The sequence below is a fragment of the Onthophagus taurus genome, chromosome 8 (genome assembly GCF_036711975.1).
Source record: "Onthophagus taurus isolate NC chromosome 8, IU_Otau_3.0, whole genome shotgun sequence".
NCBI classification, from domain to species: Eukaryota; Metazoa; Arthropoda; class Insecta; order Coleoptera; family Scarabaeidae; genus Onthophagus; species Onthophagus taurus.
The window spans coordinates 5835732-5858591 of record NC_091973.1 but is presented as its reverse complement, the minus strand read 5'-3'; the positions used below and the strand labels follow the sequence as shown (position 1 = coordinate 5858591).

The 22860-nt window shown below is 37.1% G+C and overlaps 1 protein-coding gene across 5 annotated transcripts in view; it reads left to right on the top strand.

Annotated features, from left to right (window-relative positions):
- The first annotated feature begins 451 nt into the window (after window positions 1–451).
- LOC111425457 (zinc finger protein basonuclin-2-like) overlaps window positions 452–22860 on the top strand; it is a 64164-nt gene continuing 41755 nt past the window's right edge. The window contains exons 1-3 of one of the 5 annotated variants that reach the window (XM_023059481.2): window positions 452–641; window positions 3605–3720; window positions 14133–14336. In XM_023059481.2, coding sequence (XP_022915249.1) covers window positions 3667–3720; window positions 14133–14336 — 258 coding nt within the window. In that variant the 5' untranslated portion in view covers window positions 452–641; window positions 3605–3666. Of the gene's footprint in view, window positions 642–2513; window positions 2683–3604; window positions 3721–3790; window positions 4189–14132; window positions 14337–22860 lie in introns of those variants that run through there. The other 4 variants (XM_023059479.2, XM_023059482.2, XM_023059480.2 and 1 more) reach the window with 4 other exon arrangements.

Genomic DNA, 22860 nt, shown 5'->3' with positions numbered 1-22860 from the left:
GAGAGAATGTCAAATATAAAATTTTACCTCAGCTAGTTTTGAAAGCAATCGACGTTGCTTGCTGCCAAATATTTTCGGTTATGAGTTATGAAACAAATTGTGTCTAATGCTATAGTATAGAGTACAATATATATGATGAAATTATATAATTTGTGTAGGATAAAATAAAACAAATGAAATATTTTTTATTAAAATTAATGAAATTCCTATAATTAACTGTAATTCAATATAAATGTAGGGTGTTTTAAAATGTATAAGGGTGTAAATAGTATTTTTGGTGTGACAAATTGTGACAAGGTACTATTGGGGTGTAAAAGTATCGGAGGAGTAGGCCTCGAGAGATCCCCGGTAATCTGTGGCGTTGCAGCGTGCGCAAAGACAGTGAAAGCACGCACGGGTCTGTGACAGTACGACAATATCCCTACACTCAGTGGTAGCCCGACTGCCGTTCTATCAGCATGAGCTCGATTCGAGACGACTCGAAAACGCGCGCGTTCTGCTACGGCGATATTTAAAATTCCCGCACCCTTCGTATAACATCCCTAAAGTTTTGATCCTGTGACAGTGCAACTGAACGCTGGTTAAAAAAAATTTTTTTGAACCCTTCTTCTCCGTCACATGGGATCCTCCTGCTGCAACAGGTACAGAGACCGATGAATACTCGCCAATGCAATTTAAATCGTCGATTACGTCCGCGGGGTGAATATTTACGATTGCGACGATTGAATGAATTATTTCGACCCCTTTTAACAACTCCCTCCCTTTCAATTTCGTCGATGTTACTACCGAATACACAACGGCTATTAATAGCAATTATTTTCTGGTTTTTTTCAAGTTTTTCACACGTTCTGAAAAAGAGTCTACATCGTCGCGCCCCCGCCGGATATGTTGAAAAGAACGGTTTCAAAGGTATTATTTCGGCATTAAGCCATCACTGTTATGTGTTAACAGTCCGAAATTTGCGCCAATTCTCGTTCACAAAAGCCTCCAAAAAGGCCTCCAAAGTACCTGTTATTACCCGGTACAAAGCACAACCGACGATTGTTGTTATTAATACTTCCAACCTATTATTTAGATTTTGCAATTAACCCCTACAAATACCCAAAATACACACGATTTATACAACCAATATTTATATTGTATTTAGAGGTATTCAATTATATAAACGATACACATATTTATAAAAAAAATTATTATTTGATTAAATACTAAGAAATATCATGATAATAATGAGTCAGAGGTTACAATGGTTATATCACGTATAATGTTACCTAATACATCCGACCCCAGGTAAATAATACCGAAGGGTATAGATAATAAAAAATAAAAAAAATTATCGCTATGTTATGACTATATTGATATCTTTCTATTGTATTATATTCGCGTATACAAAATCTATAAATTTTAAGTTATTTAATTTAATAAATAATAGATACAAAAAAAGGCCAAAACGTATATTTTACAATTCAGATTTTAATTAATTTTGCATGAGTGTAAGAGTATCTCTTGTGGGGTTTTAATATTAGATTACGCGATTTAATCCATAGTACACGTGCAGACGAGGTGAGTCAAAGATGCTAATCAAATTGGTATAATAACTACGTATTTATACCAACAATTTAATTTTTTTTAGAAAATTAATTGTGCGTTGTTATTGTTTGAGAACCTCTGTAAGGTCAAAGTTCGATCGGCTGTAGCCGCCTCCGCGCGGAGGCCGCTAGAAGTGGTTAGTTGAGCTTTCGGTGGCAGCCGCGAACGATATTGACGACCCGTGAAAGAAGGCGGAAGACGTCGGGGTAGCCCCGACGACGGGTTAAAAGTGGCGGGCGTCGGAGACCGCGTCCTGGGGGAGGGGGGATGTCCGGGGGCCGTGGGAAACGATTCAGAGAAGGACGGCGGGCAAATTTTAACAAAAAGACGCGAGATTAGCGTTGGCAAAGTGACAGTATTGGGTGGCACGTGGACCAATAGTACAGGTGGTTACGCCTGTCACGATGTCACCACGTGGAGGGGATGTCACACGACACGGTGCGCTTGCGCGGGGCGGTCACTCTTTGTCACACGAAGGTACGCCTATCACCCACTCCGGTCTGACACCTGGTGGGGACTCCACGGGAATCCCAGAATAATCGTTCCGGTGACGACCCATCGATCCGGCACTGTATTCGTATTAGCTTCCGGACGCTCAAATCGATAACGGAGGACAAAATCTTACCCTATTTACTCTCTATTCCAACAACCGCGAGCGGCGTCGCGTAACGTCGAAACGGTACGTCGGGACGTCGACGTCGTCGCCGTCGCCGTCGTCGGCGTCGTCGTGGTTTGAGAGAACTACGACGAGAAGGGGGTTACGGAGAGGGGGCTAAAAAGAGAGGGCTACTCAGGAGCGTTGCGGGGGGGTCAGCGCATTTGGATAGCGCAAGGGCGGGGCTTCGCGGAATTGTCACTGCGGCGGCGACTGTCTCATGTCGCCTTGCTGCGCGTGCGCCCGACGTCCGGGACCATAGGCCGTCGCGACGGCTGTGACACGCCCGGCTCTCCCTGGCGACCTTTGACCCCTCAGTGTCCGACTGACATTCGCACGATTTTGGTCGCGCTATACCTGATGAGCCCGAACCCGAGCCCGAGCCATGCAGTTTTCGACCTTTGATAACACCTTTCCCACACTACCCGTCAAGAATGGTGAGTTCGTTCGTGAATTTTAACGCTTTTGCCTACGACCAGAGCTCCAAACCGATTGAAATATCGTATAGTTGCCAATATCGCATCGTTATTTAATGAACCTTGCCGATTATCGCTTGTTTACCGTTATAAATCAATCTCCCGCTGGACGATAGTGAACCGTATCACGCTTTTTTAATCCCGCTCTCCAAATGTTGTTACAACAGTAATTACATTATTTTATCCCCCCTCCCCGTGTCTGCTCTTCTTGAACCTTTCAATCGCTATCACTTCAAAATTTAAACAACACGTTTTCAAAACAATCTAGTCTATAAATTATGTAAATTTACATTTAAAACAATCGAGATAAACTAATTTTAACAATATCCTATTTACAATCATCTTTAAATATATATTGAGTTCGCAGAATATGACCTGTGTAAAATCACAGTCTCTTTATTTTACCATTATTTACATGTATACAATTATTAAATTAAAATAAATTTGTTTAAAGGACTTGACCTTACATTAATCACAGCCAATTAGGGTCATGTCGTATATCTAGTCAAAACATGTATTTGATGGAATCAATAAAAAAATTAAAACTATTCTAACATTAATTAATTAATTTATTAATATTAACAAAATTCAAATTGTAATAAACTTTGTTATATATTATTTTTTAACACGTTAAAATATTTCATTGTTAAAATTTATAGTTTTAAGATTTATTACCTTCATAAATCAAAACGAAATAGACATAGTTATGATAAATTTTAATTCAAGCCAGACAAATTTTTTCTTGTTTCCCAATTTTACCTTTTACATTCCTTTTCTTTTACTAGTAACTCTATTTAAGTCTATGTTTTTAAGGAATTTTGAACCGAAATAATTTGATAATAAATATATCGATAAAGGTGTTAGTACTTGTTTGGTTTTGAAGGTTCGGAGGTGGTTCGAGGTCCTATCACGTCGAGCCAACAGAAAGACAGAACCTCGTCCGATATGCCGGTGTCGGCGATGCCGTTGATGGACCCGCAACTGAAAAATAGTGCCACGGTAAGTGATTTTCGCAATTCGATTATAGGGCCTCTTCGTAAACTTTTTTTTACCGCTCGCTTCACGCCGCACCGCGAGGTATTAAACAATTGGAGGGGGGTTAGCAATTGGTCGGTCCCTATCAGACCATGCACAGGCGCGCGATACGATGGCCAAACCTGAAGCCCGCAGTTCATATACGGAGTCCTCCGAAACCAGCGTGTAAAGGAAGAGGCCGCGGGGCTCTTCTCCGCGAGTTTCTCCAGTGCACCTCGCAAAACCGCCAATAAACGTGAACCGTCGCGTTTCCGCGGCGTGCAGTGAGTTGTGATAGCCCCCTCAGTGCGTGACAAACCATTTTTACCAATGCTACTGATGCCAAACGCCAGCGAAAACGGCTCCGCCGGGCGCAGCCCCGTTAAACCGCTACAACATCAGGTCACTATACCTCAATCCCAACCACCCTCCGCCAACAATCGTATTCTTAACGTAAGTTTTCACCCTTATCAATGGCCGACATAAGCGCTACTTTCCTACCACTAACATTCACTGCGCAGGCTCAGTTTTATATCAAAGAAAAAGCACGTGGTTTTACTTTATTTTTTACATTTTTGGCAAAAACCACTGATTTAGTGCTAAATATACCTTCAAACATCTGTAGGTCATTAAAGATAACTCTTTCATTTTCGATAGTTCGGGTTATCAATACTCGAATTTTATTAATAATATATATGCAGATACTATTTCAAAAAATCTCCATATATTAATAAAACATTTGATAATTTTTGCTTTTATTTCATTATCTTTATTTATTTGTACGAATTTGAATTCTGAATTCTATGAAATGTTTAGATATTTCCAAAACATTTCAATTCCAGTTCTAGCCGGTCCAACGAAGTCCAAATCTAAACCGATTTACGTGGTATTGAAAATTTCAAAGTTAGTGTTTTTGTGGGATTATAACATTTCTGCTGAGTCATTTGACCAATGAAAATAACGATTTTGGGATAACTCCAATACCAAACAATCCGAACACAGCTTTAGATCAATAACAGATTATTTAATGGAAATCTGAAGCATGAATCAAGATATAAAATTACTCCAAATTGTCTAAATAATAAAAATCTACATACTGATGGCAATTTGGACATACCAAGAATTATTCCAACTAATCCATTAACATTCAAGTTCTCATCTGAAATATTTACATTTAAGATTTATCGTGATACTTTTATAGATTTAGACAACACCAATGGTATTTCGAAAATGTGTAGCTAAATCCTAACATTGCCAGTTTGCTCGAATTAAACAATTCCCCTATTAATTACTTTGATAATTTACGACAATTTCTACAAATAGTTTCTGTTTACATATAATATGAGGTGATCATCGATTAACAACTTACTGTGTTATTATTAAACGTGTATATCAAACACAATTACAGCCACATCCTACATTCTATGAACTCGTACATTTGCTGTGGATTAAGTTTAAACCACAAAATCTAAGTTTTGCGAAAAAGTCTCTTTAAGATGATAAGACTTGATCCAAGTCACTAATTTTTTTTAATGTGGTACCAAGATTTTAATTATTTCTCTATCTTTCATTGTAATTTGAACATGTCAATAAAGTTGTCATTTGTCGAATTTCTTTTGTAGCTGGCAGATGAGTTAATCTGTGCGATATCGAGTAGCAACATAAAATGATGTGATCATCGATTAGCAACTTACTGTGCTATTATTAAACGTGTATATCAAACACAATTACAGCCACATCCTACATTCTATGAACTCGTACATTTGCTGTGGATTAAGTTTAAACCACAAAATCTAAGTTTTGCGAAAAAGTCTCTTTAAGATGATAAGACTTGATCCAAGTCACTAATTTTTTTTTAATGTGGTTCCAAGATCTTAATTATTTCTCTATCTTTCATTGTAATTTGAACATGCCAATAAAGTTGTCATTTGTCGAATTTCTTTTGTAGCTGGCAGATGAGTTAATCTGTGCGATATCGAGTAGCAACATAAAATGATGTGATCATCGATTAGCAACTTACTGTGCTATTATTAAACGTGTATATCAAACACAATTACAGCCACATCCTACATTCTATGAACTCGTACATTTGCTGTGGATTAAGTTTAAACCACAAAATCTAAGTTTTGCGAAAAAGTCTCTTTAAGATGATAAGACTTGATCCAAGTCACTAATTTTTTTTAATGTGGTTCCAAGATCTTAATTATTTCTCTATCTTTCATTGTAATTTGAACATGCCAATAAAGTTGTCATTTGTCGAATTTCTTTTGTAGCTGGCAGATGAGTTAATCTGTGCGATATCGAGTAGCAACATAATATGAGGTGATCATCGATTAACAACTTACTGTGTTATTATTAAACGTGTATATCAAACACAATTACAGCCACATCCTACATTCTATGAACTCGTACATTTGCTGTGGATTAAGTTTAAATAAAAAAATCAAAGTTTTGCAAAAAAGTCTGTCATCAACTTTTAAAGATGATAAGACTTGATCCAAATCACCAAGTTTGTTTAATGTGGTTCCAAGATCCTAATTATTTCTCTATTTTCATCATAATTTGAACATCCCAGTTAATACAATAATGTCTAAACGAACATTTATAATAAAGTGACGTGATTCCATACGAAATTGGTGCCAAAGTGGGCCTCTATTGTATCTTTTCCAGATTTTTGCAACTATTCAAAATGCCTGAAAAAAATCTATTTTCTGATGTTATGTTGGCTCTTTTACTTAATCTAGAAGAAGATAAACAAAGTATTATCACACATCCAAAGCCGCATCGCATGGACTTTTCTATGTCTCATATCGGAAAAGTTGTCATTTGTCGAATTTCTTTTGTAGATGGCAGATGAGTTAATCTGTGCGATATCGAGTAGCAACATAATATGATGTGATCATCGATTATCATTTACTGTGCTATTATTAAACGTGTATATCAAACACAATTACAGCCACATCCTACATTCTATGAACTCGTATATTTGCTGTGGATTAAGTTTAAACCAAAAAATCAAAGTTTTACAAAAAAGTCTGTCATCAACTTTTTAAGATGATAAGACTTGATCCAAGTCACCAATTTTTTTTAAAGTGGCTCCAAGATCTTAATTATTTCTCTATTTTCATCGTAATTTGAACATGCCAATTAATACAATAATGTCTAACCGAACATTTATAATAAAATGGCGTGATTCCATACGAAATTGGTGCCAAAGTGTGCCTCTATCGTATCTATTCCAGATTTTTGTCATTCTTCAAAAAACCTGAAAAAATTTTATTTTCTGATATTATGTTGGTTCTTTTACTTAATCTAGAAGAAGATAAACAAAGTATTATCACACATCCAAAGCCGCATCGCATGGACTTTTCTATGTCTCATATCGGAAAAGTTGTCATTTGTCGAATTTTCTTTGTAGATGGCAGATGAATTAATCTGTGCGATATCGAGTAGCAACTTACTGTGCTATTATTAAACGTGTATATCAAACACAATTACAGCCACATCCTACATTCTATGAACTCGTACATTTGCTGTGGATTAAGTTTAAACCAAAAAATCAAAGTTTTGCAAAAAAGTCTGTCATTAACTTTTTAAGATGATAAGACTTGATCCAAGTCACCAATTTTTTTTAAAGTGGTTCCAATATCTTAATTATTTCTCTATTTTCATCGTAATTTGAACATGCCAGTTAATACAATAATGTCTAAACGAACATTTGTAATAAAGTGACGTGATTCCATATGAAATTGGTGCCAAAGTGTGCCTCTATCGTATCTTTTCCATATTTTTGCTACTCTTCAAAATACTTGAAAAATTTTTATTTTCTGATGTTATGTTGGTTCTTTTACTTAATCTAGAAGAAGATAAACAAAGTATTATCACACATCCAAAGCCGCATCGCATGGACTTTTCTATGTCTCATATCGGAAAAGTTGTCATTTGTCGAATTTCTTTTGTAGATGGCAGATGAGTTAATCTGTGCGATATCAAGTAGCAACATAAAATTCGTTAACTCTCGTATATTTGCTTTAGAATAAGTTTAAACCAAAAAATCAAAGTTTTGCAAAAAAGTCTGTCATCAACTCTTTAAGATGATAAGACTTGATGAAGATCTAAGTCATCAATTTTTTTAAATGTGTCTCTTTTCATCGTAATTTGAATATGCCAGTTAATACAATAATGTCTAAACGAACATTTATAATAAAGTGACGTGATTCTAGATGGTATATATGTTTTTTTTTGGTAGTTTTTAAAGGATAATACATTTAGGTAAAAATTGGAGCCGTTGAGCTGTCAACATATCGAACCTTCTGTCGTATAGGTCCTTTCTAATTTGTCACGAAACATTTTAATACTAATTGGTGTGGAAGCATGTGTTAGCCCTGGGGTCGTCGTATATAAAAATCGTTCGCTGCGGTTTAACAAATCGGCGTTTCCTCTTAGGTCTTACTTACCATTTGTTGGATGGCGTGAGCCGGTCACAATTAGCCGGGCGTCATGTGTTCTCCACTCGCGTTTGCCACCACAATGGAATTATATGCTCTTTTCCGGCAGAATGTTTCTGTTTGCACAATTCGTTCCGTTCGGTAATCAATTCGCCTCCGGCATTGTCGGCCCATTTTCTCCATTAATCAATTACTTATTAACGACACGTATTTTATATAAATAAAGAATTGGCACGTGTCGAAGAGTGTTGGTTATTATTTTAGTAATTAATTATAATTTTTGAAGATTGTTATTAAAGATTTGTGTAACCTTGAGAAAGTTTAGATTTTTTAATTTAAAATTTTGACATATGTATATTTATGGTTCGGGGAGGATCGCTTTTAAACGGGATTCGAGTTTATAAATAGAAGAATTGAAGGCGTCGTCGCTTTGCGTCGCCTACGTGTCCTCGAGTTAAAACAAATTTAAAGGTAGCACTCGTCGGCAACAATAGCCGCCACTGATGATGCGATATTTGAATAACTCTCGGTGCACGCCCTATGCTAAACAGGTCCTCGGCGCGAGGACGAATTAAGACGACGAGTAACAACATCAATATTTGCCCGGAGATCTCATCTTTTTTGCCCGTTCGAGTTGGAGGCAACGAAGAGTTCGTTAAAAATGAAATATTAGACGAATACATAACGCGGTCCCGTTGGAGCACAATCCGTAACTCATTGTCGGTCAAAACACTGGGGTATATCTATAACAGCACCAAATCAAATAACCATATATTACGGCAGGTATAAAGGCCTCTCCCGGAGGAATTATTTATTAACCGGACTGTACTTATTAGATATACAATGTGGCCTTGCCCTGTTCCCCTGCACCTGGCTGGCTGTTCCATCAAGGCCTCCTCGCCCCCCTTTAAATCGCACCATTTTCCTTCTAAACATCTTTCGAGCGGGACCGAATCAGATAGCCATCTGAGCCCCCGTCGACAGCGAATTAATCACGAATAAAATTTCGAGCAACACGCGAAAGCCGAAGCCTAATTGGACGTAATAAATTAATAATAGCCGGGCGGACCGAAAACGATTTTCTTATGGAATTTAATTACGAGACGAGTGGCGAAAAAGACGCGCCCAATTATCTAATAGCAATTTAACACTCACGCGAATCGATAATACTTCTTCCTTCCCTTACTTTCTTCTGATAAAAAAAAATATTATTTATTATTATTATATTGACAAGTCCGGCAAAAAAATGACAGCTGCTGTAACATGGAAATAACGGGGTTCGCGTCCTCGAATTAGTCGAGTAACGGTTCAAATTAAGGAGATAAATGGCAGAATCACAAAAGCGAGAATAATGGTCCTTATTAGGTCGGCGCTTTCTTCGTGGCGGATTTTTCGCCGGCGAAAGTATAATGGCCCCGATGTTGATTCTAATACTGGGAGGGCAGGAGCGTTATTATGAAGCCCCTCGACGCGAAAGGGTTAATAGGGGCCATGGGGTGGGATCTCCGCCATATTTGATCGATAATTGCGTTAAACAACTGCCAGAGGACTGATGGCATACGCTTCTTACCTAAAACCCTACGGGCCCCCTAATTGATATTTGGCCACCCCTTTGAGGTATTATTGGAGGATGCTTCGGTTCGGGGTCGAGAAATTCAACCGGGTCGATCTCATTTTAAACTTAATTTAAACATTTTACTACGTATATCAATTATGTAGATATCAAATCCATCAAAAATGTTTAATCGTATAATAATGATAACTTAAAAAATGAGGGCGTTTATCGTCATATGCGGATGGGATGGTGGTTTAAGTGGCGTATTTATTTTTAGATAGGGGGAGGTTCCTTGGATGGATATTTGACAAGGGTTTTCTGGCAACACGCGTTTGCTTGTCAATCTACCCTTTTTATAAAATTAGTCCCGCGGATGGTTTTCTGGCGATCGATGAAATCGCAAAACTGAATCCCGCGTTATTGTTTTCTCCACTCTGGCAGGTTAAAATTCTCGTCTAGGGAGCCCCGTATCACAACAAAACATCCCTGAGGGGATTCGCTTCTAATATTTAAACATGCGAAGCAACTTCGAGGCCGAAATTTGACGAGAGAGTTTTTCATGGAATAATCGCCGCCGGCGAGACCTGGTAATACGGAGTTTAACGGTTTCCCGCCCATAACGTATAAACCACGCTCGGAAAGAGGATGCCCGACTCGATGGTCATCTCCCCCGTATAGGGGGTGGCCGGGGGAATAAATGCAAAGTCGAGAATCCAATCTACTTGAGAGCCACTATTTGTTTGTATGCGGCGTCGGAACCGCGCTAAAAGCTCTCTCTAAAAACGAAATATCGTTTACTACAAAAAGAATCACTTTTAAAGACGACCCACTACATTTTTCACACACACTTTTTCATTCTTTTCATACATAATCTTTAATTAACTTTTTATACCGGTTTCAACGCTTCCGCATTATCATCAGGACAAACCTAATATGTAATACATAATTACTTACTTATAAATAATTTCTTACAATAAAAATCAATGTTAGCAAATATCCAATGTATGTCAGGTTCACAGAAAATTTGATTCAAAAATTTAAATTTTCTATGAAAATCTCCGTAGACTTCAAATAGTATTCAAAATTTTCTGTAAATTCTCCTGACAACCTTGGTAATCCTCTAAAATTCCATGGAAATTTTCTGGAAATTCTTGACAGTTAAAAATCATGAGAAATTCTTACAAATTTTAGCTAATTTTTAGAAATCTTTGAAAATTTTCGTAAATTCTTTGGAAATCTTAAGCATTCTTTAAAATATCAAAAAAATTTTGGCACTCTTCTATAAATTCTTGGAAATCGTTGATAATCCTCTGGAAATTATCTACAATTCGTTGAAAATACTTGGAAATCTATGAAAATCTCCGTGGACCTCAAATAGTATTCAAAATTTTCTGTAAATTCTTCTGACAACCTTGGTAATCCTCTAAAATTCCATGGAAATTTTCTGGAAATTCTTGATAATTAAAAATCATGAGAAATTCTTAGAAATCTTAGCCAATTTTTAGAAATCTTTGAAAATCCTCGTAAATTCTTTGGAAATCTTTAGCATTCTCTAAAATATCAAAAAAAATTTGGCACTCTTCTATAAATTCTTGGAGATCGTTGATAATCCTCTGGAAATTATCTACAATTCATTGAAAATACTTGAAAATCTATAAAAATCTCCATAGACCTCAAATAGTATTCAAAATTTTCTGTAAATTCTCCTGACAACCTTGGTAATCCTCTAAAACAGCGTTCTGCAAACTTTTTTAAGCAGCGATCCAGAAATATTAATAAAATTTTAATGTGACCCATAAAAAGTTATATCTATTATTAAATATAATACTTATGATGATAATAGATATTTATGCGACCCATTTTTCGACCCTTCGCGACTCAATGATTACGATTCGCTGCTCTAAAATTTTCTGGAAATTCTTGATAATTAAAAATCATGGGAAATTCTTAGAAATCTTAGCCAATTTTTAGAAATCTTTGAAAATCCTCGTAAATTCTTTGGAAATCTTTGGCATTCTTTCAAATATCAAAACATTTTTGGCACTCTTCTATAAATTCTTGGAAAATACTTAGAAATCTATGAAAATCTCCGAAGACCTCAAATAGTATTCAAAATTTTCTGTAAATTCTCCTGACAACCTTGGTAATCCTTTAAAATTCCATGAACATTTTCTGGAAATTCTTGACAATTTTTTAAAAATCATGCAAAATTCTTAGAATTCTGCCAATTTCAAGAAATCTTTAAAATATCCAACTTTTCGGCATCTATTTTGCTTCGAGTTAAGTCGGATGGACATAGTTACAATTATTAATAATTAAAGAAATATATGTATATATATATAATTATAAATATGGTTGTAGTTATTTGAAGTGATTTATGAAGTACTTTAAAAAAAAAAGTTGATGAATAACAATCTGTCTGTAAATAATTTTGAGGTGCAGCGTCCGGTGATGGGTTGTGTCGGTGGACCAAAAATACCCCCGCATCTCCAGATAAAGCGACCAATATTAACTTGTTATCGACACAAGTAGACGATGCGGTGTTTTTGGATTATAAATAAAGTCGTTCGGCTGCGGTACTTGAGCCATATGCTCGAGCAAAAGGAATACGGGGTGTCGTATTTTTAAACTCATCCTAATGGAACCGGTCCACACCTTATCAAAAATTATGTTAGCGACAGTCCCGGGAGAGGCGTAAAAATAAAACGGCGTGGGTCCCTCGACGAGCTTTTCCGCCAGATTAGGTGGATAATCGTGGACACCTGTTTTTTGCCGTTGACGTCAAAATAAAGCGGCGATAGATAGATCAGTTCCGCCGACAAGCCGTGAAACGTGACATAAATTTGTCGTTTTATCGTTAACCTCTTATCAGGGTCGGATCTACAAGCATAAAAAAGCTTGGAAAGCTCCACCTTCGATATTAATGCACCCTTTTTTTCGATGCTTATCTACTCCCATTAACTAAATGCTTATTTGTTTGGATCAGTAACGAATTTACACGTTGGCGGTTAGTCGATGATTTTATTTATTACCGTCGGCCACCAGTTTTTACGCTAATAACGTGAATACATTAGCATACTTATATGTTAGGGCCACGTTTATTTTTCTGATCGCGTCGACGAGTTCGCATAAAATTAAAGCAATTCTGGATTTGTCCCGCCGATAATCACGTGATCTCTTAAGCCTATTAAACGCACAATCCCAAACACGACGCGGGAACTCATCAAAATTACACGGAACCGCATTAATAAGTTATAAGCTGTTCATACGCTACAGCTATTACGTATCAACGGTAATGCAGCGAAGGGGGCGCACCACCAAATTACACCCTGTTTGATCGTTACGTAGTAGGAGGCATCGTCACGGTTACCTAACGTCGAAAGATCTCTATCTACATGATGGAACGTACGACAAAAACAAATGGTAATTATCGCGGAATTACCAACTATCACGGAAAATTTAAATCCCCACCATATTCACTCCTTTAAATAATGTTGTAAAACAAATTACCATTACAAAACACACTAATTTTATCAAATAATAAGATTTATGGGAATGAATATCAATTCGGCAAAATCCTTCTGATATTAGCCAAGATCCTTTTGTGGCCTCTACAATGTGTTGATCAAGTTTTGAGTCAATTAAAGGAGAACTGATCCACAATAGACGAAGTCTCTCGTCAGCCCACAGTCCAATCCTATGTTTGGCCATCGCAAATGATACACCAACTGCTGGTTCTGGCCCCACAAATGCTTTAGCGCTGCCCTCTCATGCTAGCTTCATTGCCTTGATACTTGAGTGACTTGGAACCCAGATCAGAGAAACTCTGTTATCACAACTCAGTGTGTTTAATGTTCTCTTACAGTCATTAACTACTAAATCGTACTGTCATGTTCTTCACCCCTCTCTCAAGAAGGATTTTAGCACCCATGTCAATATCAAATACTTGCGCCTGGAATACAGTACAGTACGTACCCAGGCTATAAGCATCCATCTGTGAACATGCAAATATCAATAGAGCATACAAAATCGATATATAGAGCATTAGTCACTGATAGTGATCCCATTGATAGCACAGTATCAGTGCTTATAATGTCTTCCGTAGCCCATTGGTAGAACATGTCGGAACAGTTTTGAGCATATTGCTTAAATTTGTAAATGGTAGTTCTAGCCACTTTCTCTATATGCAAATGCAAAGGAGATAGGGCAAATAGAACATCCATTGCTAGAGTTGGCGTTGCATATGTGCTCATTGCCATGTGTGCTGTCCTATTTAATATTGATACCTATATTAAAAAATTCTACATTCTCCGTTTTAAGATTAGCTAAGCGGCCGAGGTTTTACAGTGTTTTTCTAATTACTTTTATTAAAATAAAAATAATTTTTGTTTCAGTGGGCATCAGTGGCATCTTGGTTTTTACGTCCAGAATGTTCCCTTTTAACGACGATGGCGAGTAGTGATTCCGGTCAATCTCAATTGACTCGTACAACTTCAGTTCGATTACCAACGATACCGCCGAGAGGTCCAGCGATAATAGAAGATAAAGGTGATAATGAGCCGACGGGAAGAAATTTTCAAGCACCCACAATTTGCACGGTAAGAAATGAGAATTGTTGGTGTAAATGTCGCGTGCTTGGTAAAGCTTGTAAGGCGACGCATAAGAACGTGGCATTCTCGATAGGAAATTACCAGTTGTCACAATACGCCTCACGCAAGAGCACTTCCGGCCGTGCCCCTCTCCCTTACACTAATGGAATTCTTTATTTCGCGTCGTCTTCCCTTTGATAGGCTATAAATATGAAAGCAACCCATCGTAGTCGGGAGTCGCCTTGGGTTTATTAATCATTTTCAAATCGAAATTTTTGGTATACTACACGTACGTGATGGCTAATCGACTGTCAAGAGACACTTTAACAAAAGAACATAATTAAAAGATCGATTTATTGATCGCGTCAGCCTTGATCTTGTTTTGAGGGGGTAAATTTTGTATAATCATCCTTTATGTACGTTATAAAAATGATTTCGATTTAATTATGAATAAATTTGGGAATTTATTATTCACACATTTTATATAGAAGAGGGTGATAAATTTGATCTTATTTGCGGTTGGTATTAGGTCGTCGGGTTGAATCATAATTTATTGTGTTTATTACTCAGAGAAAAACGAATTCGTCGTGTATTTGTGTTAAAGGCTAGAGCGCTGTTATAGATGTAGAATATCGATCCATCGATGCTGTAGTAAATTTATTTCTGGCCCGGTTTATTTTTGTTTTCGTTCGAAGTGCCAATTTTTCCGGAGCGCGCTATTTTTTTTGTCAAATTGTTCTGTTTATATATTACGTTTTTGCAAGGTAACAAAATATCGTCATCATCGTAATCAAACTTTCTTAGAAATAATATCCAAGTTGTTTACAACTAAATATAACGCGGGATGATTCTCTTGAGTGGAGAGTCAAGAAGATCGACAGTCGGTTGCTACCTTGTAATTTGTGGATTTAACGAACCGACTTTGACGTTTCTAACGGCAGTAAATGAACATTTTGTCGAAGGCCAATATTAATTTTAGTAATCTGACAGCGAGAACGACAGGCCGGCTCTTAGACACCTGAAAAGGCGTTAAATGTGCCAGTGACAACATTTCATAAAAGGTTTCGTACAGTCATCTCCTTGATTAGTAGAATCCCGTTCTTCTCCGGACCTTTCCATGATACAGCAAAAATAAGAACCGCTTTTAGACATATTCAATTAATAGATTTAGATTTTTCTACTTTCACAATAGTATCAGAGTTATATTTAAAAAAATTACTCGTAGATATGTTCGTTATTGGAAAACGCAGGGCGAACCCAACGTAATTAAGCGCAACGAAGCTCGCTAAAAGCGGTGGAAGGGCGCCTAAAATATGACATTACCGTACATCTCGAATAACAACGTGAAAATCTTCCAATTAGTAGTAACCCGGGTAACGGCACCGGTTACTGAATTACTGGCGAAATATGTATATACACTCACCGCCTGCGCTTTTCTCTACGCCACCCGCTACTTTATGATCAATAATGTCGTTATATATCTTTGTTACCAAGAAAATTTCTCCCGTTATATCGCTCTGTGGCTTTTTTATTACACCAAACTAACAAATTTAAAAAATCTTAATTTACAGTGAAATTCTTCAACATTAACTTTAAATTCATTCGATAATAATCTCGTTACGCATGGTGGAATGAGAAAGTCGCCCAAACATACGGATATTGTAACAAAAGTAGGAAATTAAATCAATAGTATTAAGCAAAATTAAACGATTCGAACGTGGTTTAATCTCTCTTTAGAAATGTTTTTGAGTCACAATGATTAGTCAATCTGTTTGGAATTAGCATTTTTGAGATCGCTTCAAACATTTCCACTCAAAACAATTATTCAAACTAATAAAAAATCGTATTAATAATGAATAAGTAATAATTCCATAACGTATTATTAGTGAAAATGAGTTTAATTGTTTCTTATTGATTTATTTAAACCCTCGTTCAATTGATTTTTTAATTGCCATGGATAATTATTGAATTTTGCAATAATTATTAATAAATCGGAATTTTTTTATCAAGTCATTATTCTATAATTAATTTAATAACTAGAATTATTAATCTAAATTAGTAAGTGCTTAAAATGTTTTTATAACCTTTATATAGCTTATCCAAGGTCAGTTGTGTCCGAGGCGCTGCAATATACAATGTTCTAGAACACTTTGTATATATAAAAAAATATTTTTATCTCGATATGAATTTTAATAGAAATTTTGATAGAAGACAGGTCGGAAAGTGTTTGTGTATTTAGCGAGATAGGTAAGTTTATCAATATATCTGTGTATCTGAAGAGGTAGGCAATGTTACAAGTGGTACGATAAACTTATCATGAGAAATAGTTGCGGCCCCGTCAGGTGGTTCAGTTGATAACGACGCCTAATTATTATAATTATTGCAGCGAGCTGTAGGGATCGCGTGTTCGACGATCCGAAAGGGAACGCACGGTGGAATCGCGTCTTGACATGTCCGGTATAAAAATATCTTAACCATAACTGTTGTTAAAGAGGCCCAGAAGCCGTCGGGACCGGCGCGATCGCGCTTGTGTATTTGTTTTTGGATTTAGCCCGACTTTTGTATGTAAACAAGACCGAACGCTGTGGAAATACGTCGGTCTCGCATTACAGGTATCTTAAAACGATATACAATTCACACTTCTTTTGTACACAAAACGGTGTAACCCGAGTTAATAACTTTCGAATACCAACTCGTTCTTCAACTCAAACACTATTTTTACAACACCTTTTAATGATTTTTTAAATCTTTTTTTTAAATCTACTCATTTACTAAATACTACATACAAATACACTAAAATATAAGTAAATTAATACAATTTTAATAAGATTCTTTAAGAATGACCTTGAAATTGTATAATATCGGCAGCTATATATATTATATATTGAGAACTTCATACAAGTAGGAATATATGAATGCAGTAACAAAAATAGTAGTACAGGCATTAAACACTTAATAGTACAGGCATTGGGTAGTTTTGCAAAGTAAAAGTTTTGCTTGGAAAAGGTGACGTCTTTATGATAACTCTGAGATTCCGTCGTAAGAGACGCACGGCTAAACCCGAATGTTTCTGGTTCTAGGTCTAGTGTTAGTTCTAGTTTTACACTCGCACTATCACTAGAATTAACACAACACCTAGAACTGGAATCATTCGGATTTAGCCATCTTGAGAGACGTGCGGCTAAACCCGAATGTTTCTAGTTCTCGGTCTCGTGTTAATTCTAGTGATAGTGTAAAACTAGAACTAACACAAGACTTAGAACTAGAATCATTCGGGTTTAGCCGTCTTGAGAGACGTGCGGCTAAACCCGAATGTTTCTAGTTCTAGGTTTATACTATCACTAGAACTAAAGTCTCTTGAGATACGTGCGGCTAAACCCGAATGTTTCTAGTTCTCGATCTAGTGTTAGGTCTAGTTTTACACTATCACTAGAACTAACACAAGACCTTGAACTAGAATCATTCGGGTTTAGCCGTCTTGAGAGACGTGAGGCTAAACCCGAATGTTTCTAGTTCTCGGTCTAGTGTTAGTTCTACTTTTACACTATCACTAGAACTAACACAAGACCTAGAACTAGAATCATTCGGGTTTAGCCGTCTTGAGAGACGTGCGGCTAAACCCGAATGTTTCTAGTTCTAGGTCTTGTGTTAATTCTAGTTTTACACTAGTACTGTTACTATGTAGAACTAACACTATACCTAGAACTAAAATCATTTGGGTTTAGCCGCACGTCTCTAAAGACGGCTAAACCCGAATGATTCTAGTTCTAGGTATAGTGTTAGTTCTAGTTTTACACTAGCACTATCACTAGAACTAACATTAGACCAAGAACTAGAAACATTCGGGTTTAGCCACACGTCTCTCAAGACGGCTAAACCCGAATGATTCTAGTTCTAGGTCTTATGTTAGTTCTAATTTTGCACTATCACTAGAACTAACACGAGACCGAGAACTAGAAACATTCGGGTTTAGCCACACGTCTCTAAAGACGGCTAAACCCGAATGATTCTAGTTCTAGGTCTTGTGTTAGTTTTAGTGCAATAAAAATATGCAACATAGTGATGTCTTATATTAAGTAGCGCTACCTACGACTGTCACTAGACCTAACATAAACCTAGAACTACAAAAATTCAAACATGTTTCATTTTATGTAGGACAAAGTAAGTAGTGAGTGGAAATATATTTTTGTATATCACATCTTAATGAAATTCACTCTATATACCTACGTATTATATAATGGCATAAATATATATAAATAAAATTCATTTTACTAAAAATTTGTTTAACATAAACTATTTTGAGTTGAGTGTAAAAAAAAATCCCGAATTATCGCATCGACACGATAATTAACGCTCGGAAAGAGTTGAGTCTTTCGATCTCTTCGGGTCGTCGTTCTTCGTCGTCGGTCGTTTCTCGTTTTACATGAAGGTAATTGTGGGTCCCAAAAAACCTTACATCCATAACCCTTCGAGTGGTTTTATTTTCTACAATGCCAGCTTGATCAGGCATGAAATTTCATGGCTAGTTTTCTGAGAGGGCGGAACACTACCAACCACAAATCAAAGAAGCAGTGGCCCCTCATAACTCGTTCTATACGTCGATACAGGACCGTCTTCGGGCGATATTCGAATGGAAATTCGTTGTTATCGATGAAAATGAAATTGGTAGGAAAAATAGTTTGATATAGATTTGGGACGGTATGGTTTTGAGATAGGAACGGTTTGTTTCTAGTGAATATGAAATGAATGGGGTTGAATTGAATGGATGGGACTGAAATTACTCAATACGCCTCTTTTTACTCCCGTCCGGATTATCTTTTATTGCCACAGGTTGCAGTAGTTAGTTTTAAGGTCCCCAGTTATTGGAACGACCTTGTTTTATTATCTTTCAGCTAATTACACTTTGTGTTTACCCTCTTTTTTAATAGAAAATGTTTTAGAGAATAAATTTTTTGAATAAAAAAATGTCAAATGCGTGAAGATGAATAAGTATAAGTAAAAACGTCTCGATGGAGAAAAAGGGGGTTCCCCGGGGGGTAGGATCTCATTGTTTCGTGTCAAGGAAATTGGCGTCAACCTCAATGGGACCCTCGAGACCTCTAAAAGGACCAATTTGAATATTTTTAACATGGATTTTAAGAAGCGTGAATTTTTATCGCCTAGTAAATATTGAAAGCGGGTTGGGGGAGGACCCTTTTCTTGCGCTCCGTCGAAAAGTAACGCTAGAGAAAAAGTACTATGAAAAGGGGTAAAAGTGTAGTATGAAAGGGTGGAGGTTTTTAGGACGTGAAGGAAAATTAAAATAAGACGAGACCCCAGACGCGTCTTAATTAAAACAAGAGACTCCGGCAAAAATTACACGGTTAAATTAATTTCGACCAAGTTTCTGTGAGAAAGGGGTGAGTTTGGAAATTCCGAGTCCGGTTGTTACGTTGCTGATAATAATGGATTTCTGTTTCGCGAGTCTTACCTTAGGGTTCTTCTTTGTTCTCATAGTCGCGTTAGCACGCGACGGACATTAAGCGTTAAGCATGAGCAAGAGGTGGAGGGCGACCAAGGGGCGTCGGAAAGGGGGGCCGCGGGGGGTATCTGCGGAGACCGCGACACCATAAAAACGGTCCGAGTTGACATCCGAACATATTTACGATGTCCTTACGGCGAATGTTAAACGGTACGGTTGATCAAAGGGCACCGGTTACGATCGCGATGTGCATCATACAACACCGCACGTCGTTCATCAGGCGTCTCAGTGGGCCCAGTGGACCGGTATCCCATAAACGACCCTCCCTCGGCCCCCCTCCGGGGGCTCTCCGCTTATTTTATACTACCCCACATCCGATAGTGACATCGCACTACTCATATATTGATTTAATCTCCTCGTATACTCACTATCGACTTCTACCACGTTACCGCGAGCTCACTTACCGTCCCTCTTCGTCTTCTTAATGGTACCATTTCCATCTCTTTCTTATCCAACTCCTCTCTATACTCTTTACTCGTCGCCACTTTGCTTGTACTCTTCGAGTTCTTCTTCGTTCGTCGTCTTCTTCTTCTACTTGAACCGCTTCGCCGCTGCAACCTTCGCCTCGTCCATCGCGGCCTTCCTTTTTCCCACCCGGATTATTGCCGGTCGTCGGTCGAGCTTCCATTATGAATTATTAACGAGACGCGATACCGGCTAGCGTCAATTAACAATAATGTGAAATCTTAAGCAAACGCTTATTATGGTTTATTTACCACATCACCCTCCGCGTGCTCTATGATTTCTCCTATTTTATTCAAAAACATTTTCTGCCATTTTTTAATATCATTAGCAATTATTTCTTATTTTCTACTACCAACTCTGCTTGATTCAATGTTTTTAATTATCATCAATAACTGTATTAGCAATTTTGCATGTTCAAAATAATGTCAGAAACTTATTGAGATATCATAATGCAAGAAAAACCAAGTTTTAGTATGCTTTTTAAATTTCCGAGGTTCTATAAGCCATGCAATGATCTATGATGTTGCTTGATTTAGCCGAAGCAATTTATAGCCAAAGCATTGTAACTCATATAATACTAATAGTAAATTGGATAACCCAAATTGTAGCGTCTCGGCCGCACACGACCTCGACTAAATTTAAGACGTAGGTCGCGTCTATGAAGCTTGCTTTAATATCATATAGGACTACGAACAAAAACTCACCAATTATACACAGCTACAAATTCTACCGATTTCTGTCTTGTGCATAGAAGAGGCGTTCTTATTGCCTGTAGTCAGCAAATCAAATTGTTCAACTGTGATGTGTCCGAGATTTTAAATATTGCCCCGCTAATTGATGCAGTTGTTGGTAAATGTGTGTATTTCTCGATCAGCATATTTATTATTACACTATACATACCTCCTGATGTTCCGCTGGATGATTTGGAACTGTTTCTTGATTCGCTTAGTATCAGCTTAGTATCAGCTATCTCTCCTTTCAAAGAACTTTGTTGATACTTTAAACCTAGTTCAACATAACCATATCAACAACTCTAGAGGTAGGATACTCGAGTTAATATTTACTAACTTTAACTGCGAAGTAATTGCAGAGCGTGACGTTACACCCTTACTTACTGTAAACTTTAATCATCCTGCACTGAACATCTCGATTAAATCTCAGAATATTGAAGATGCTCTAGTGTTTCCATCAAATAACAACCTTCGTGGATTGTATGACGATATTGGTCCTGTTGTCTGGTCTGATATATTGATATGCTCGGATATTAATATTGCTGTGGAAAAATTTTACTATAACATCTATAACGTTATTGAAAAACATGTACCCAAATACTGCTTATCGCCGTCGAAATTTCCTCTATGGTTTACTGAAAGCACTAAACGTATATTGAATATAAGGAGCACTACTTTAAGAAGTGGAAGAGATCTAAACAACTATGAATATTACGATGAATATGTTAGGTTGCGTCGTTTATCCAAGGATGCAATAGATTCTGTTTATCATGCTTATCTCGTGAATACCGAAAATTGTAAATCCACCAACCCCAAAAATTTCTGGCATTACGTGAATCAGAAATTAGTAGCTCTGAGAGCTGTGAACCCTCTGTCTTGTTTTCTGAAGCCTTCATTCCTGGACTTACAACTATCAATAACTGTAACCAGCAAGTCAATTGTCCTGGATCCTTCTACATTACTCCATTTTCTGTCGAGGAAGTAGAAATCTGTATGAAACGATTAAAGAATGACTTTACCACTGGCGACGACGGTCTCCCAAATTTTATTATTAAAGATTGTACACCCTTCCTCAGCAGACCTTAAAAACTAAAACTTTTCCTGCAATATGGAAAAAAACTCGGATAACGCCGGTTTTTAAAAAGCGAGACAGATTTAGTATTGAAAATTACCGACCTATTAGCATTTTGAACAATTGCTCAAAGGTCTTCGAGATGTTGCTATACTCCAGAATGAGCTACTGTGTTCGCCCATATATATCTGATCATCAGCACGGATTTATGACTGGTCGTTCAACTATGACTAATTTAGCAGAGGTAACGCAGTTCATGGATAAACGGCAACAAGTTGATATAATTTACACAGATTTTACAAAGGCATTTGATAGATTAGATCATAGACTATGCTATAATAGACTTTGCTATGTGAGCTACAACGGTTTTAAATCTGATACGTTCACTGCTGGTTTTGGTGTTCCACAGGGTTCCAACCTGGGTCCCCTTCTATTCAATGTTTGACGACTTGATTGTAATGTGCTTGCTTACGCCGATGACTTAAAGATATTCGCTCGTGTAACATCCCCTGAAGACTGTGTTATCTTACAGCGTAATCTGAACATTATCAGTTCCTCGTCACTACAGAATGGAATTGATCTTACTATAGCAAAATGCATCGTCGTATCTTACACAAGGTGTAATAACCCAATAACGTTTAATTATTGTATAGAAGCAATACGCAGAGAACGCGCTATTCGAGATCTGGGTGTCTTATTCGATGACCAGTTGCAATTTAAAGACCATGTTAACGCTATAGTAAA